Source organism: Balaenoptera musculus, chromosome 12 (assembly GCF_009873245.2).
Source record: "Balaenoptera musculus isolate JJ_BM4_2016_0621 chromosome 12, mBalMus1.pri.v3, whole genome shotgun sequence".
Lineage (NCBI taxonomy): Eukaryota > Metazoa > Chordata > Mammalia > Artiodactyla > Balaenopteridae > Balaenoptera > Balaenoptera musculus.
This window is the reverse complement of record NC_045796.1, coordinates 52,104,658-52,124,731: the sequence shown is the minus strand read 5'-3', so window position 1 is coordinate 52,124,731 and position 20,074 is coordinate 52,104,658. Positions and strand designations below refer to the sequence as shown.

General features: G+C 39.2%; 1 protein-coding gene across 1 annotated transcript in view; it reads right to left on the bottom strand.

Annotated features, from left to right (window-relative positions):
* SNX3 (sorting nexin 3) overlaps positions 1 to 16,528 on the bottom strand; it is a 43,989-nt gene extending 27,461 nt beyond the window's left edge. The window contains exon 1 of the mRNA XM_036871856.1: positions 16,032 to 16,528. Coding sequence (XP_036727751.1) covers positions 16,032 to 16,193 — 162 coding nt within the window. The 5' untranslated portion in view covers positions 16,194 to 16,528. The remainder of the gene's footprint in view (positions 1 to 16,031) is intronic.
* Positions 16,529 to 20,074: the final 3,546 nt, after the last annotated feature.

Genomic DNA, 20,074 nt, shown 5'->3' with positions numbered 1-20,074 from the left:
AAACTATCCTTCAAAAATAAAGATTAAATAAGACATTCCCAGATGAACAAAGACTGTAAGAATTCATAGTAAGCACATCTACCTTACAAGAAATAATAAAGAAAGCCCTTCAGGCTGAAAAGAAATGATACTAGATGGTAAATGGGATCCACATGAAGAAATAAAGAGCAGCAATAAAGGCAATTACATATGTAAATCGATAATACAGTAAAAAATAAATTTTTCTCTTTTCTTAGCTGATTAAAAAGACAATTGCATAAAACAATTATAAAATTATTGCCATTATAACATATAAAAATGTAACACATGACAATAATAGCATGAAGGAAGGGGGAGGTTTATTGGACTAAGGTTCCTATTTCACTGGAATTAAGCTGGTATAATCTGAAGTACATTGTGAAAAGCTGTGGCATACTGTAATTCCTAGATCAAACACTAATAATAATTTTTAAAAAGAAGTAAAAGGGTCTCAGGAATTTAAATGGTACAATAGAAAATATCTATTTAACACAAAAAGCAGTAAAGGAGGAACAGAGAAACAAAAATATGAGACACACAGAAAACAAGTATCAAAATGGCAGAAATAAACCCATCATACCAGTAATTTCATTAAAGATAAACGGATTAAGGGAGAAAATATTTGCAAATGAAATGACCAATAAGGGGTTAATCTCAAAAATATATAAACAGCTCTTACAACTTGACAGCAAAAAAGCAAACAATCCAATTAAAAAATGGGAAGACCTGAACAGATATTTTTCCAAAGACACACAGCTGGGCAAAAGGCACGGGAAAAGGTGCTCAACACTGTTAATCATCAGAGTAACGCAAATTAAAACCACAATGAGACATCACTTCACACCTGTCAGAATGGCTACTGTCAAAAAGACTACAAATAACAAATGCTGGAAGGATGTGGAGAAAAGGGAACCCTCAACTACTGATGAGGATATAAATTGGTGCAGCCACTGTGAAAAGCAGTATGGAGGTTTCTCAAAAACTAAAAATAGAACTACCATAAGACCCATCAATTCCACTCCTGGGTAAGTATCTGAAAAAAAAAGAAAACACTTATTTGGAAAGATGCACGTACCCCAGTGTTCACAGCAGCATTATTTACAATTGCCACAATATGGAAGCAATGTAAGTGTCCATCAATAGATGGATGGGTAAAGAAGATGTGGTATATAAGAGTGTGTGTGTGTGCGTGTGTGTGTATTACAGTGGATACTACTCAGCCATAAAAGAATGAAATTTTGCCATTTGTGACAACAATGGATGGACTTGGAGGGTATTAGGCTAAGTGAAGTAAGTCAGACAGAGGAAGACAAATACTGTATGATACCACTTATATGTGGAATCTAAAAAATAAAACAAACTAATGAACAAAAAAGAAACAGACTCACAGACAGAGGACAAAGTAGTGGTTACCAGTGGGAAGAGGGAAGGAGGGAGGGGCAAAATAGGGGTAGGGGATTAAGAGGTACAAACTACTATGTATAAAATAAATAAGCTACAAGGATATACTGTACAACACAGGGAATGCAGCCAATATTTTTTAGTAACTATAAATGGACTATAGCCTTTAAAAATTGTGAATCACTATGTTGTACACCTGAAACTTATATAATATTACACATGAACTATATCTCAATTAAAAACACAAAATAAAACATAAATGGATTACATACTCCAATCAAAAGGCGGAGATTATTGAGACTGAATAAAAAACTTATATCCTGTCTACAAGAGACACACTTAATATTCAAAAACAAAAACAGGTTAAAAGTGGAAGGATGGGAAATTATATATAGCCTACAAATAACCGTAAGAAAGCTGGAGTAGCTATATTAGTATCAGATAAAACAGACTTTAAGACAAAAGAATTGAGATTCTTGGCAAAAGGTCTTGAAGAGCTGCTTTCCTCCCTTGCTTTGGTAACTTGAGAGGAAAGATGATATAAAATTAAACAACCGCCCCCCCCCATTATTCATTTCCATGTTTTTTTATGGTGGTAAAATGTACATAACATAAAAGTTACCATTTTAAGTGTACAAAGTGTGCAGTTTTAAGTGTACAGAGTTCTGTAGCATTAAGTACATTCACATTGTTGTGCAACCATCACTACCATCTATTGCCAAATAATAATACATTCTATAAGAATGTTTAAAATAATACATTCTATAAGAGAACGAGTAATGGATTCTTAAAACTAATCATTTACTGAAATCAGCGCTTTCTTCTCTTTTTTGACAATGCAATAAATAGAAAGCTGGAGCCAACTCTCAGATAATAACAGCAGTGGCTAATATTAAATAAACACGATAGTATTTAAAGTCCGTAACACACATCATTTAATTCTCATGTAATTCTGAGGAAGATCCTAACACTCTCATCTTAGGATGGACAAAAAGTTCAGAGGGGTTAATTGCCCAAGGGCACTCAATTAGCAGGTAGGGCAAAACTGGGATATGAATTCATGTCCATAGTTCAAGTGTTAAACACTTAGACTATGTTAAACGTTATCTCCCAAAGAACAAAAAAATTAGTAGAGACTCTAAAAGAATGGAAGTCCATAGTACATAAGTACTCAATAGTTTTGTTCCTCTGCCCCCAACACACATAATACTAAGTCTGCCTCCAGTTCTCTTCTACCATCACTAGGTCGGGAAAGACTGCCCCAGATGTTTAGATCAACTGGGAGAGAAGTCTACCTTCCTTGAGAGGAAAACTTAAACACTATGATAGACCCATCAGTCAAAACCCAAAAAGAAAATGAGATATGCGTCAGGTCTTCTGTTGGTGGAATAACACCAGGGAGCCCTATAAAGGAATGGATGGAGAGTGAGAGAAACAAAATGTAATGTCAGGACAAGTATAGGAAATAACAGTAGTAAATAACAGCAACTACAAATTAAAACAAAATTTCTCTGCAGACTCTGGCATAGAATATAGAATTTCTAGCAATACTGACATGAAAAAACTGCTAAGATGTCTCTGAAACCACATGATACTCAATTTCCTAATGTAATAAAATGATCCTATCAAGAAAATAAGTCGGGCTTCCCTGCTGGCAGTGGTTAAGAATCCGCCTGCCAATGCAGGGGACATAGGTTCAAGCCCTGGTCCGGGAAGATCCCACATGCTGCGGAGGAACTGAGCCCGTGTGCCACAACTACTGAGCCTGTGCTCTAGAGCCCGCGAGCCACAACTACTGAAGCCCACGTGCCACAACTACTGAAGCCCGTTCGCCTAGAGCCCGTGCTCCGCAACAAGAGAAGCCACTGCAATGAGAAGCCCGCACACTGCAATGAAGAGTAGCCCCGGCTTGCAGCAACTAGAGAAAGCCCGCGTGCAGCAACGAAGACCCGATGCAGCCAAAAATAAATGAATAAATAAATTTATTAAAAAGAAAAAATCTTGCCTCTTGGGCAACTTAGAAAAAAAAAAAGAAAAGAAGTCTCTAACCTTTGTTTGATTAAAAGAGAGAAATTAAGAAAATTTCTCTCAATCAGTAAAGAATGGGGTGTGTGTGCAGTCAGTCACACCTAGAGTTTGGCACAGGGGTTAACAGTGACCAGATTGTGAGTGACCACTGACCAGAAACACAGTGAGACAGGGCAAAAAGGTAAAAAGCAAAACAAAACAAAACCTCAGGAGAAAAAGCCCTGTGTGCACTGGTCCCTTCATATATGAGCCATCCTGTAGATTTGAGGTCAATATCAATTATAGTCAACTAAAGACAAGTCAAACAAGTCAATCTGAATTCCAAGGAAACTGGACAAAGATATGTCTGGTAGTTTGAGTCTAAAACTTTAAATAGCCCAATTTAGCTAACGGCTACTGTATTAAAGCAGTTTTAGACAAAGAATATCAAAAGTTCTAGAGAAAAGCAGATCAAAGAACATATTAGTTCTAAGTAATCCACTGAAGTATATCTATAACTGATGTCCTACTTCAACCTATAAAGCTTTTCTTAATTTTATTAAAGTTTGATCAGATTCTATATAATTATAATCCTTCTACAATGCTCTGTTAGCTTTGACATTCTTGAACTTTCTTCATAAAGAAGCTCTGGGTACCATACATATTTGATACATATTTTTATATGCTTCATAATCTTTTAAGTTGGATTTTTAAAATCTATTCTGTCACAAATGGATGTGGGTGTTTTAAAAGATTGTTTTTGTTCATTCTGAATGACTGCCTCAAGTTAAGGTTCAGGTTTCTTCTCAAAATAGAAACATAAAAAATCGTGTGACATCAGAAGAAATTATTTAGTTATACATTCACTGTTTGAAATCCTTAAATATATTTTAGACTTTGAGACCTAGAATCACAAGTTGCAATAGTCAAAATACTTTTCTCCTAAGGTGTGCAGTGAATGGAAGATACTTTTGCTTTAAGACTTTGCTTGGAATTATGGAGGGTCAAAGGCCTTACAATAAAGTATGAAATCTTTTCTAAGTTTTAATCGAGAGCCAATAACCTAAGGTATTCATCACCTAAAACATTATTTTACACTTGTCTAGTCTCAGAAGTTAGCCCTCTCTCATACAAAGGCACTATATCGCAACAGCAAGGGTAAACAACTGTATCAAAGATTAGGTGGTTCTTCCTCTTACACTCAATCCTTTTAAAAAAATGCACTATTAATCTTGACCTACACTTGGACAGCCAAAGTGACAGTCTTTTAGTAATTTTCTCTATAGTTTGGAAAACTAATCCTCTACAGGCTATTAACTTAAGTAACACGCTTAACTTTTTCCATGAGAAAAAATATTTTTCTCTGCCTTTGGTAAAACACCTTGGCAGGCTAGAAGGCAAGGGATAATGAGAGCTGATGGTGCTAGATTCTGATGGAGAAAAGAAAGATATGGCTGTGTGGCCTATGACCAAGGCTCAGAGTCAGGCTGAGCCCCAGTCCCCACTGACTCTCATTCTCTTGGAGTGAGTCTACAGTGTTTCCTTCTGTTGGAAATGATCTTTAGGACAGCGGCATGTCATTCTTACTAGTTTCCTATTGCTGCTTTAACAAATTACCACAAGCTTAGTAGCTTAAAACAACACAAATTTATTATCTCACAGTTTTGGAGGTCAGAAGCCCGAAATGAGTCTCAATGGGCTAAATCAAGATGTCACTAGGGCTGCATTCCTTCTGGAGGATCTAGGAGAGAATTTGTTTCCTTGTCTTATCTAGATTCTGGAGGCTACCTGCATTCTTCAGCTCATGGTCCTTTCTTCCATCTTCAAAGTCAGCAATTAGATCACTCCAACCTCTGCTTCCATTGTCACATCTTCTGTGACTGACTCTCCTGCCTGTTTCACTTATAAGGACCCTTGTGATTATACTGGACCCACCCAGATAATCCAGGATAACCTCTCCATCTCAAGATCCTTAATTTGATCATTATCTCCAAAGGTAACATATGTAAGGTAACATATTCACAGGTTCTAGTTATTAGGGAGTAGAAATCTTTGAGGAATTGTTATTCTGCTCCCACAATCACCCAAGCCACAGGTGCCACCAACTATGACATTTGGAGATCCCTAACAAGTAATGTGTGGTAAATAAATGTTGCCACAAATTCTTTGAAGCTCCTTCCATCTGAGAGGTGGAGTCTATTTGAATCTAGACTAGCTTTATGACTTGCTTTGACCAACAGAATGTGGTAGAAGTGACAAGCAAGTTTCAGAGCCTAAAACTCAAGAGGTCTTGCAACTTTCTATCTTCATTCTCTTGGAATGCTATTCTAAGACTGCCATATAAGGAAGCCAGTATAGCCTACTGGAGAATGAGGCCGTATAGAAGACAATGAGGCACCCCAGGGGATAGCCAGACATGCCATCAAATGCCAGACATGACAACTCTCCAGCTCAAAAGCTGGAGAGCACAGGCAAAAACTAGCAGAGAAACTGCCCAGCCAAACCACAGAATGGATGGAAATAAATCACTGTTTTATATCATTAAGTTTTGGGGTGGTTTGTTATGCAACTGATACAATATTGGTTAGTGGAAAAACCAGCCTATACAATGTATATATATCTGGATGAGCTTTTGCAAGGAGGAATAGATAAGGTCATTTGGGTTAGGTTTGGGAGGAGGACAGCAGGTAAACTTTCTTGGCTATATTACAAAGCATGATCAGGCTGATAAAGGAAATTACTACTGTTAAGTAAGAATGACCCTGGTTTATTTCTATGATCTGTTGTAACTGGAAATAAGAGTCATTATAGTTTCTAAGAAGAGGCAGTCAGATAACTAAAACTATATCAAAGAAAACACAGAAGAAAGTACCTACCATACCACCTGAGATATAGCAATTGCCCAAGAGAAGCTTAAAACAAACCATAAATAAAGAGGTAGAGAAATATGTACGAGCCAGATAGTAACAAGGGGTCCCAGGGCATAAAGTGGTCAGAATCCAGTATTAATACTGTGTGACTTTGGCAGGTTATTGACAACATCAGATGTTGGCAGTGAAGGATGGAAAAGACAGCTGCTCTCTCTGCCTAGAACACTCCCGGCCCATTCTGCCCTTACCCCCCCACCCCGTCCCTCATGCAGGCCTGGGTTCCTACTGCACATTATGACTATCTTCACCAAGTAGCACCATTAAATTGAACTGAATTGAACTGAATTGAATTGACCTACCTCCCTACCTCCAGTCTATAAGTTTCTTGCCTTTAAGGGCAAGACATATGTTAGCACAGTGTCTGGGATGTAGTAGGTGGTTCATAAATGTTCATTTATTGGACACTTTTAGGGAAAACTGATAAAAGAAAATGTCTAGTCCTGTTTCAAGTTGGTGTGAACTTGCTAAATGCAGCAACCATGTCTTATTAAACTTAGCATTCCAAGTGCTCAATAAAACAACTGGCCCACAGGGGCTACTCAAATGTCAAGTTAAATCTAAAAAGAAATTTAGTTAGATTAGAATCTTGAGAGAATAAAACTGGGCAAATACACAGATTACAGATAAGAACCATATCCTAACATCTTAGTGAAAAGCTCCATAATTTATTTCAACTTAAGTGTATCAACATCATCTGCCCTTTAAACTAAGATAAAAATTTTATCAATTTACTATATTGTCCCATTTTGAGAGCTAATATTACAGTTCCTCAATTTTCAACTTAACCCCTTTCTACAACTCAGACATTAAACTTACCCACATCAATAGTTCAACCAATACCAATTTAATCATTTAATAATGGTATACTGCCATAATACGTAGAGAGTTACCATGTAAGAACACAAAACATTAAATGATGATATAGCATGAAAAATTAATTCTGAGCTGAAAAATATCCAAACCCCAATCCTGGCTAGAACTGACTATAGTTTTGTCAGGCACCATCTTCAGTTTTGCCACTGGTTTACTGACTGAATCTCAACTACCATGAACCAGCTGCTTAACAGTTTTTATCAGCACCATCTTTCTCTAAGTAGTTATTCAAAGGAGTTTATAAAAGGCTTCAAGTAAGAAAATTAATTTTATAAACTAAAAATCCTTGTGCTTGGCCTTAATATGAATAGTAGATGTAATCTAATAACTCACAAAGTTAGATTGTGTCTTTGCAAAAACAGGACCTTCAGAAGGAAAAAATGGCATCTAATATTTCCATTCAGCACCCAAGAATATGACTATGCTTTAAAATCCTATTGGTATTTGATGAATGTCTAAGGGAAAAAAACCTAACTAGCAGTGTTATATTTAACTACCATTTCCTCCATCATTTACTACTGGCATTCTAATTGAATGTTTTTTTCAAAGTCTCATGTTTTGAAAATAAGATTCTCCAAGTGCTTTTGATTTCCAATACTTAAATGCTACATAAAATTTAGACCAGGCATTGGCAGCCTTTTTCTCAGATGGCAAGACAGTAAATATTTTAGGCTGTTGCAACTACTAAACTCTGCCCTTTCAGTGCGAAAGTAGTCATAAATACTATGTAAACAGAACATTAAAAGGTGTGCTGTGTTCTAATAAAACTTTACAAAAACAGGGAAGCCCACAGCTTGCTGATCCCTGCTCTAGAGTGATTAGTGTCTTAAGAATGTTCTCAGTTATATAATATGGGGGAAATATTTGAGTGTAAATTTAAACAAAGATCTGGTGATACACAGAAGTATGCCTAGCCAACAAGATTTTTATCTGCTTCTATTTCCACCTGAAGATGATCAATAATTTCATGGCAAGAGAGGAGATACTGAGAACTAGACACGAGAAGGGGAGCTTTGAGGCTCCTTTGTTCCTCTCTATGGATTAGAATGCCCAAACTTCCTACAGAACAGAGAAGCTCATACCACAAGGACAGGAATGGAAAACACAGAAAGCAAACAAGCTATAGGTGGCAGGTGTGGAATAATTTTAGGAAAGCCAAGGAAACAGAGATGCTACATCATTGATAAAATCAAAGTCTAGAGAGCACAGAATTTAGAAAGTGATCATTCCAATATTGTTAGGCACTAAGTAATTTTATTAAAATGATTTAAAGTCTTCCTATGATTCTCTGGTAAGAGACACTGACCTCACTTATTTAGGTGGCTCAAACAACATACTCCATCATTCAATGTCATCAGCTAAAACGCTGGTCCTAAGTAAAACCACCTACATAGTTTTAAAGTCACTGAAGGCAAAAAAATGTTAATCATCTATTTTCAGTACCTCTAAACCAAACTCAACCCCATGATATACCTCTATCAATATGCCATGTCTTCATGCTTGCCTCCTTTCTCTACTCACCAAAATTTTCTCAGGAAGGGATGGAAACTTATTCACATATAAGAATGTCAAAACGGGAGCTCAAATTTTATTTCTTACAAATCAAATGAACTTTCTCTAAACACTGAAATTTCAGTCATCAGCAAACAAAGGGAAGAATCAAGAGACATGATCAGAATGTTGCTAGAGCCACACCCTAGAAGGCTGATCCCAATCACTTATTTGCCACCGTGGTGAAGCAGAGAACAGTGTCTGTTCCTCCTTTCTTCATATGGCTGCCCAGCTCGACTAAATTCCAGCTTCCTTTGTAGCCAAATGTGGCAATGGGGCAGGAATATGGCTTCCCCTTGGCTAGAATGTGGATGTGATACTGGGAGCTGATAGTCACAATACCAGCCCTGGACTGCTAGAGACGTCTTCACAAGAAAAAAATAAACTCATTTTTTGAGGTCTCTGTGAGACCAGTCCAAACTGTATCTTAATTGATACAAGCTTTCTGGCAAACTACAGCATATGTCACATTTTACTACCCTGTCCAATTTCCTAGATTCTAAGTTAAATATTTCTTTAAAAGAAGTAGAACTTTGGCTGAGAGCTTTAAGTCATTTAACTAAGGAATCAGTAAACAGCAGTACCAAGATTACACTATGGCTTTTCTTGGACACCATCTTTCTTATCTAATACTCAAAAAATTGCTGGCTCTGCTTACATGCAAGCAGCATAATATGGTACAAACATAGAAGTATCTAAAAATAACAGTTCAATCCTTTTTTTTTTTTTTGTAAGCATGATTGTGAAGGTGAGGAGATGAAAAATCTCTCATGGAATCACCAAAATAGCTAAAAATTAAGCACTTGTAGATTTTCCACTTTAAAGGTATAGAGTGGGAATATTAATAAAATATAAAGATTATTTAAGTGGATATATATTTTGTCTCTTCCTGATTTCTGGCTTACTCTCATGATTATTACACAGGGATATAGACATGGATGGTGCAAGACAGGGGCAAAAAGATCTGGCTTGGCTGAATGTAGTCAATGCCTTCCCTTCTTCCCCCAAAGCTAAGCTGCTGGCATGCTTTCAGCTTAGTATCTAAACTGTCTCCCCTCTAAAAATAGTTTTCATCTTTGGCAAATATCACTGGTTTTCCTCTTTGCTGTAAGGATCTGCTTCTTCTTTCTTTTTTTCCCCCCAGAATTCGCCTTTTTAAAAAACTCATCAAGGCTACCAACCATTGTGGCTCCATATATTTTTCTTCATACTTCTCTGCTACCTGTCATTTCTCAGAGACAGAGAGCATGGTGCCACCAGGGATAATCCTTGCTGCATATCAGTAAGGTGGCCTTGCTGGGGTGCTTTTTAGATTACCACCTCCCAAATCCCACCCCAACTCAATTAAAAGAGAATCTAAAGGGTTTCGGCAGCGCTCCAGGTGATCTGAATGTTCAGTGAGGGTGGAAGAAAAAGGGCTCTGAAGGTCAGAAAATATAGATTCAAATCCCAGTTCTGCTATTTAATAGCTGTGATTTTGGGCAAGTTACTTAACCTCCCTAAACTTCATTTACCCCGAAGAATCCACTGCATGCCAAGCACAATGTCAGGTGTTGAGTAAGGGTGATCATGACAGTCCCTGTCCTCTAGGAGGTTATAGTAGAAGAAACAGGAACTAAAGGAAGCTGCAGACAAGCAAACAGACTTAATCCTAATAGGGCTACAAGGGCACCCAGGAAGGAAATCCAGTCTAGATTCCAGGGATCAGCAAAATCTCTAAAAAGGTAAAATCAAGGCTGAGTCCTGCAGGACAAGTAATGATAGATGAGGCTGCTAAAGGAAGACTTTTTAACAGAGGAGGAAGTGTGTGCAAAGGCCTGGATACCAGTCAGCTTCCTTGGGAGATACAAGTAGTTCAGCAGGACTGAAATAAGAATGAAGGAAGGACAATAGATGAGGACCAAGAGTGACTTCAGCTTTCACATTTGCAAAACAAAGATATCATCTGCTCTGCTTGGTTACCTCAAAGATCAAATTATACTATATATAGCAAAGTCCATTGAACAGAGCAGGTACTCAAGTGATAAATCCCCTCACTTTTCAGCTTTAACATAACATGAGAAAGCCAATCCACAACACACTTTTTCTTCAGGTCATCTCATCATAGCACAGAATTCAACAGTAAGCTCTTTTAAGCTATTTATTTTTCCTGGGTGCATCTTATCTACTGTGGATTACTGAAGAGTCAACTCTCAGGTCTCAAGGGTGCCAACAACTGGGATTTCCTTCTAAAGGTTCAGACACTTGAGGGTTACCCAACACTAGGCAGTAGATAACAAAGGTTTTAATGCATTGTTTTAAATTCAATTAACTGCAGCTGTGAAGCAATTCTGACCCAGGACCAGAACACTTCAAATCCAACCCTGGCTCTGACACTAGTTAGATAATTTACTTTGGGTTAGAGACAACTTTCTGTGCCTTGGTTCCCTTATTTGTCAAAATGAACAACATAGAACAGACTCCCTTAACACAATACAACTGGGCTGCTTTTTAATTGCCACTGCCTCCCTCCCCCCATCTTAAGGGATGGGTTAGGTAAGATGAGACTCTTCAAAGCTAGCAAAATGCCTTTCCCTGACAGAGATCCTGGAGGTGAGCTGTAGCTGGCAGCAAATATGTTTATCAGACAACATCTCATGGCCAACTGATAAAGCTACACAGATCCCGCAGATGTCCTTTGGCTCCAAAATGCCTTGATTCTTTAAAATACTATTTTGGCCCTTTAACAACTGATTCTTATAAATCCTAAAAACAAGCCTAAAAATTAACTTATTTCTGATCAGGATATTAATGACTTTCAATTTAAAATGAGAGGACTCATCCACAGAAGAATCACCAATACAGGTTTAGAATGGCAAATACTGTCAAGATGCGACTTTCACTATCTTTCTCATCACACTGTTTATTAGCAAACCTTACTATTCAGTGTTATGTTTCAATATGCCTCAATTTCAAAAAGCTTCTTTTAGAACTATGTGCAGTGATGAATATTAACTAAAATTATTGTGGTAATTGGACTTCCCTGGTGGCACAGTGGTTAAGAATCCGCCTGCCAATGCAGGAGACACGGGTTCGAGCCCTGGTCCGGGAAGATACCACATGCCACGGAGCAACTAAGTCCGTGTGCCACAACTACTGAGCCTGCACTCTAGAGCCCGCGAGCCACAACTACTGAGCCCGCGTGCTGCAACTACTGAAGCCCGTGAGCCTAGAGCCCGTGCTCCGCAACAAGAGAAGCCACCGCAATAAGCCCACGCGCCGCAACCAAGCATAGCCCCCGCTCACCGCAACTAGAGAAAGCCCACACACAGCAACGAAGACTCACCGCAGCCAAAAAAATAAATTTATTTAAAAAATTATTGTGGTAATCATTTATATATATGTATATAGCAAATCGTTATGTTGTACACCCTAAACAAATACAATTTTATATGTCAATTATATCTCAAACTGGAAAAAAAATACTAGTACAATCATAGGAAACATACTACCTTAAAATATGGAGTATTCTATTCATTATTTTTGTTCTTAAGTGTGAAATTTACTATGTTCTGAATGGCATCACAACTTCCCACATGGAATGCCACAAAATACATGTTTCTTGACAAGAAAATTCAATGATTTTAGTAGCTCAACTGCACATTAACATAGAAAATGTAGTTAGCTGATCAATGACTTTTAATTTAGAGGTAGCTGTATTTAGAAAGAGGTAACTTTTGAGTACCTATTATATACCAGTCACTGTGCTAAAGAGAAATATTTATGTGCATTATGGCATTTAGCCCTATGAGGTAGGTACAGTCATCCCTCAGTATCCACGGGGGATTTGGTTCCAAGACACACACACCTCCATATTAAAATCTGCAGATGCTCAAGTTCCTTATATAAAATGGCTTAGTATTTGCATATAACCTACACACATCCTCCCTTTTACTTTATTTTTTAATAAATTTATTTATTTATTTATTTTTGGCTGCATTGGGTCTTTGTTGCTGCACGTGGGCTTCCTCTAGTTGCAGTGAGCAGGGGTTACTCTTTGTTGTGGTGCGTGGGCTTCCACATTGCAGTGGCTTCTCTTGTTGCAGAGCACGGGCTCTAGGCACACGGGCTTCAGTAGTTGTGGCACACAGGCTCAGTACTTGTGGCTCGTGGGCTCTAGAGCACAGGCTCAGTAGTTGTGGTGCACAGACTCAGTAGTTGTGGCACGCAGGCTCAGCAGTTGTGGCGCATGGGCTTAGCTGCTCCACGGCATGTGGGATCTTCCCGTACCAGGGCTCGAACCTGTGTCCCCTGCATTGGCAGGCGGATTCTTAACCACTGTGCCACCAGGGAAGTCCTTCCCTTTTACTTTAAATCATCTCTGCATTACTTATAATACTTAATATACAGTGTAAATGTTATATAAATAGTTGCTAGTGTGCAGCAAATTCAAGTTTTGCTTTTTGGAACTTTCTGGAATTTTTTTCTATTTTAGATCTGTGGTTGGTTGACTCCTCCTATGAGGAACCAGCAGATACAGAGGGCCAACTGTACTATTATTAGCATACCTATTTTACAGAGGGGAAGTGGAGCTTAGATTCTGCACCTTACTCTGCTAATAAATGATGAATCTATTCTTTGATCTCAGAGCTCAAGAAATATCCTTAACTTCACTCCTGTTCAAAACAGTTGTCTCTAGGTACAATAGACCTTAATTAACTTAAAATCTCCAGAAAATTAAAGTTACGTTATAGCACAAACTTCATAAACAGTGACTGAATCTCCCCTTTAGCCTTCCCTTTAATATGCCAAAATAATTCTAGACCCTGAGCTTTCAAAAACTTTTAATCATTTATGGTGCTCTCTGCTATATCTACCATTAGAACAATTTTAAAAAACATTAACACTGTACCAATTATTTTCAAAAGCCCAGAGATATTAATCAAGTGATCCTAATAGTCTTAAACACTATCCTCAAACCAAAAGATAAATGGAGACTGGGAAACTTGCATTCTAAAGTGCCACCATCCAGATAAAATTACTCTGTGAATTAGAGTAATTTCAATCAGATCCTATAAAGTGGAACATTCTTCTCAAGATTAGAATTAGAGAGTAACTATAAGATAGTTTAAGGGCCCAAACTTTGGAACATAAAATGGTTTGCCACATGTCAAATTCAACAGCAGAAGGCAAGCAGCAGGAGCTAGGGAGAGCAGGAAGAGTTTAGAAAAGTAGTAATAAAAAAAATGACAAAATGACTTACCTATTCATCTCTTTGGCAGTTCTACCTTAATTTTTCTCAAAAATCACATGCTGCTAAAATAAGTTCTAATATCTTACTATATGGTGTCCTGAGTTTTAAGTTAACACATTACATTATTAAGAGAATCCCCAATGGCATTTCATAAGCATTAGAAACTCAATTACATTTTCTTAGAGGGCACATGACTTATGACCTAACAGTCATTAACACAAAACAAACTGGTGTATATAATCTAACAAACCAGTGTAGATGTGTACTTTGTTAATTCCTTAACTCATTAATCACTCTTAAAAAGGATTTTAATCTCCAGAATACAAATGATCATACCAAAACACTATTTTTAAGTGTCACATAAGCTATTTGGTAATAAAATATCAGATGAATTTTTTAAAATAATTATCACACTAGAGTCCATTTAATATAAGGCACTCAGCATGATAAACACAAAGTTATTAAATGGAGGAAATGTAGGCAGGAGATTCCACTTCAGTTGTGTGACAGGAAGTACTAGCTCTGGAAGTTTAGAAATAGGACTACCAAGCTCTGTTTTAGCACAAGAAATAAAGGAAAACATGCTAGTGAATAAGGGTAAAAGAGGAAGTTCTTTTTAGTGAACGATCTGCCATATATTTAAGACAATCCCAAACCATTCCAAAAGTTAAAAAAAAAGTGCCTCATTTTTTTCACTTGGCTTACGTGATAATGTACTTCCCTAGGTACACTGGAGCTCAAATTTTGCAGTTTCACTGTAACAAGACTGCTTGTGGCCCACACATCCTTAGGGAGACAACAGTGGCTTGTAACATGAACCTGTTCGTTTCATATCTTAAAGTCTGACGACTGTTACATTTTTCTAGCAACACATGAAAAGTAAATCATTTTTTAAAGTAAGTTTCACAACAGTGAATAAACTGAACACTACTAAACTGTACAGTTAAAAATGGTTAAGATGTTAAATTTTGCTGTATTCTACCACACAAAAAAATGTGAGTTAATGACAAATTACTCCACTTAAATGTTAATAGTAACTTGTTATGTAAATTTTGATTACTCTAAAACCAAATTCTTATAATTTTTAGTAATTTGTTGTTGTTGTCATTAACAGCTGGATTCGTTTTATGTAACTAATTTTTAAGGATACTTCCATACATGAGGAAATTCTTTAATTCTGAACTAGAGAGTGAAAGTGAAGCACTATTCTCAATTAGCATCTTTCAAATCATCTGAATTACTTACTGCCAACAAATACTAGTTATGAAATTATAAATGTGTTTCTACTTCAGCTGATTCCTTCATTCAGTGAAGTGCAAATCTCGAAATTAGGAGAGCAAGACCCCTAAATGAACAGGCTTTTCTTAAAGCAGTGGTAGTTCTGATTGTGAGGTAGGCAACACTCCCCACTCCTCAGCCTTTAGCACGACGGTGGCCCAAAATACTAACGTCAATCATTTCCAATCACCGTTCTCGCCTGGCTCAGCCCTACCAAATTTGTCAGGCTTTTGTGAACTCCCATGAGGTTCTGTTCAGAAAAGCGTACAACCTAGGTGAGTTTGGTAGCTTGGGAAGGGCCTGAAGCAATCAGCTTGGCTTGGCCACCTAGGAGAAAAGTATCCAGGAAAAGAAAACCGGAAATACTTCAACTTTGCGCAAACCCCCTTTCTCAGTCACAGCTAGCTCCCTTCCCGATGAAGGGCTGTGTTCTCGAAAGATCTACCCCTTTCCAACTCAGATGTCATTCCCAGATCAGCTGCTTGAGGGGCAAGCGGCGCTCAACCCACGCCCTCTTCTTCGAGTACCTTCTTCAAGTGCCAGCGCTGGGCTCAGCTCACTCTGCCGCCCCCATCCAAGCCCTACACGAAGAAGGGCCCTGGCCCACGACCCCGCCCGCGGACAGCCGGGAGCCCCGGCCTACGCGGCCTTGGCCGTTTGAGGGTTTGTGCTCCAGGGTCGGCTGGGGGCACCAGGGACCGCAGGAGGGGTCTCTCCGTAGGGGGGTAAGATGGCCTCACCTTGACCCTGATTTCGTAGGTGGTGAACCGGCCCCGGCCGACTCCCACTGTCTGCGGGTTGCTCACATCGATCTCGAGGAAGTTGCTGGGAGGCCCGTAGGCGTCATTCAGGTTCTGCGGCTTAGTGATCAGCCGCCGGGTGTCCGCCACGGTCTCCGCCATTTCGCTGCTGCAGCCGCCGCCGCCGCCGCCGCGGGCTCCCTCCACCCCCTCGGCGTTCCACCGACCCCGCTGCCGCCGCTGCTGCCCGCCGCGGGGACGCCGGGCTCGCGCGCAGCGGTCGCAGGGCGAACGAGCACGTACGGTGGGTGTTCACTCCGCACGCGTAGCTCCTCCCCGCGCCCCTCCGGCTTCCGCCTCCTGTCCCCAAGAGGGGAACAGCTGACCCGCCGGAACGCTGCATCCTGGGCCAGGAGCCCCAGGGGAAACCGCGGAAGGTGACTGCGCACCAGGCAGAGGAAGAAAAGCGCAGCGAGGTTACTTGTAGGTGCGAACAGGTTCCGGCCAGACTACAGCGCCCACAGTGCATCGGGCGAGCGCGCCGCCGCGGGTCTGCGGCCCAGGTGCTGCGGGACCGGGGGTGCGAGGGCGGGCGCTTCCTGTGTTTCTGTGTCCGTTTTGGCCTGGACCAGTGGGGAGAACGCCGGAAACGGTCTTTGCGGTCTTGGGAGCCGCGGGGACAAAAGTTAAACGGCGAGGTAGGGGAGGTTTGCCCGCAATCCGAACAAAACTGCCTACGCTCAGTGCCAACCTATCCACCGTCTCACTGTAAACCACTGAAAATGCCTTTCTAGATAACCTTGAATTAATGCCTCAAATGATTTTGATATCAACTTGAGAGTTTCACCGTACATGTGTCTGGCTTGGTAAATTGAACGTGGGAAAGTAGAGTGGAATAAAAACAACGTCGCGAGATCATACCGTACGGTCGAACCATTTGGGAAGACGGGTCGGCCCTCTGAAACAAGATAACAGTATATGGGCTGAAACCTCCTTTGACTTTCTGATGTTTGAGTGATTTGCAACTTTTTCCCTTCAAGTTCCCACAAAGTTCAGTAAATGAAAAAAAAAGCACTAAACGTATTGGTACAGCATTTGAAGTGGAACTCAAAAAAGCCTTTATCAGAAATGAAAAAAAGACAAAACAGTTAAGTAGATAGCAGTTAATCTCCAACAAATGCAGACTTTGAGCATTGAGGTAGAAGGATAGATGTCTATCTCTGCCTGGGGAGTTCTCTCCCTTGATGTTATAGTCTCACAACTCTTTCTGCATTTCTTTATATGTTGAGTTTCAGAAAACCCATTCACTTTAAATAATCTGATCTGTCCCTTAAGCTGAAAAATTGTCTGGATCATTGGCAACCATTCTTAATAAAAATAAGAAAAGTTGGTATTAAAAAAATTTACTTAAACATGATGTAGATTATTTTCAAGCAAACTCAACATTCATTCATTAAACAAGTATTTATTGAAGGCCCAGTAGGTGTTTTCAACTCTAGATACTAGAGGTAAAAGAGTGAGGAAGACATTGAAATTCCTTGGTCTCATCAGATTAATTGTCTAGTATATGCTCTATCTTGGGGAGACAGATAATAAACCAATAAATAATATATCTGCCAATATGATTGATGCTATAAAGAAAATAAAACTGGATAATGTGAGAGTGACCCAGACAAGCTCATTAGGGTGGTCAGACAAGTTCTCTCTGAGTATATCTCCCTGTCAAAGAGTAAAAGTCATATCAGAATAAGTACCCAGACAGGACTCCCTGCTCGACCTGTTGCAAGAGACCCAGTGGAAACTTGACTGGTATGATTAGGGCAGTGAACTCAACAATGTGTACAAATGACTCTTTGAATTGGAATATATGAGAGCTAAGAGACCAAGAACAACTGTATTGTGTTGTCATCCGTGACACCTGTACAAAGCAATCATGGGATATTCTCTTAGAAAGCTTCTGTCTCTTTGGAGACCACTCAGTGCAGCCTTGGGCAGCAGCAACAATTGCCTGCAGTGGGGAAACAGCTATAGAAAATAGCAGCACCGTCAAATGGCTAAAGAAGAGCTTCCCAGGATAAACATCAGGAAAAAAATTATCTTTATTTTTCAGAAGATATGATTGTATTCCTAGAAAAATCCATAAAGAAGCTACTAGAATAAGCTACTAGAATTAACAAGAGAATTTAGTGACCGAGTGAAAGTAAAGAACTTAATTTATAATTTTCCTCTGTCTAGGCAATGTCTAGTTAGACTGGAGATGGAAAAAATACCCTATTCACATCAGTGACCAAAAGTAAAAAAAAAAAAAATACGTAGGAAGGAAGACACAGGATCTATAAGAACAAAATTATGAAATTTTATTAAAAGATATAAACCAAAACCTAAATAAAAAAGACTCCATGTTCCTGAATAGGAGGACTTAATATCAGAAAAATATCACTTCATCTAAAATTAATAATGCAGGGGCTTCCCTGGTGGCATAGTGGTTAAGAGTCCACCTGCCAATGCAGGGGACACGGGTTCGATCCCTGGTCGGGGAGGATCCCACATACCGGGGAGGAACTAGGTCCGTGCGCCACAACTATAGAGCCTGCACAACTAGACCCTGAGCTCTGCAACAAGAAGCCACTGCAATGGGAAGCCTGCGAACCGCAACAGAGTAGCCCCTGCTTGCTGCAATTAGAAAAAGCCTGCGTGCAGCAACGAAGACCCAACACAGCTGAAAATAAAAATAAATAAATAAAATAACTTAGGAGGTTCCTTAAAAAACTAAATAGAATTACCATATGATCCAGCAATCTCACTACTGGGCATATACCCAGAGAAAACCATAATTCAAAAAGACACATGCACCCCAGTGTTCATTGCAGCACTATTTACAATAGCCAGGACATGGAAGCAACCTAAATGCCCATCGACAGACAAATGGATAAAGAAGATGTGGTACATATATACAATGGAGTATTACTCAGCCATAAAAAGAAATGAAATTGTGTCATTTGTAGAGACATGGATGGATCTAGAGACTGTCATGCAGAGTGAAGTAAGTCAGAAAGAGAAAAATATCGTATATTAACACATATATGTGGAACCTAGAAAAATGGTACAGATGAACCGGTTTGCAGGGCAGAAATTGAGACACAGATGTAGAGAACAAACGTATGGACACCAAGCGGGGAAAGTGGTGGTGGGGGGGGTGGTGGTGGTGGGATGCATTGGGAGATTGGGATTGACATGTATACACTGATGTGTATAAAATGGATGACTAATAAGAACCTGCTGTATAAAAAAATTAATTAATTAAAAAAAATTTTATCAGCATTCCTGATTGTTTATATATACGTCTGTTCCTCTGACTTCTCTGAACCAATTGTAACATCTTATTCTCTCATTAATGATTTAATAAAATGTTTGACACATAAAAAATAAATAATAAAATTAATAATGCAAATAGAATCCCACTGTGATTGGTTTTAACCTCCTCTCTGCCTTGGGTGCATTGGGTAGTACTGGACAAGATTTTTTTAAAGTTCATATGTTGGAGATTAGCCAAGAAGATTATGAAAGTGAAAAAAAATCAAAGTGGGATTTGCTTTACCAAATGTTAAAACTCACTGTAAAGCTAACTATAAACAAGAGTATGGGGAATTCCCTGGCGGTCCAGTGGTCAGGACTCTGCACTCTCACTGCCGAGAGCCTGCGTTGGATCCCTGGTCGGGTAATCAAGATCCCACAAGCCGCGCAGCATGGCCAGAAAAAACCAAAAAACAAAACGAGTGGTTTTGGCTCTCTATAAAATAGAGTGCAGAAAAGATCCCAACAAAGAACATGATATATAACAAGGGGAGCATTTCAATTCATTGGGGAAATGTTGCTGACACAGTTGAATGTCTAGGGAATAGGGAGACCACATAGCTAGTCCCCTGCATTATACCATGGAAAAATTCCAGATAGAATTTATTTATTTTTGTTGTTGTGGTTTTTTGTGGCCGCACCACGTGGCTTGTGGGATCTTAGTTCCCAACCAGGGATTGAATCCAGGC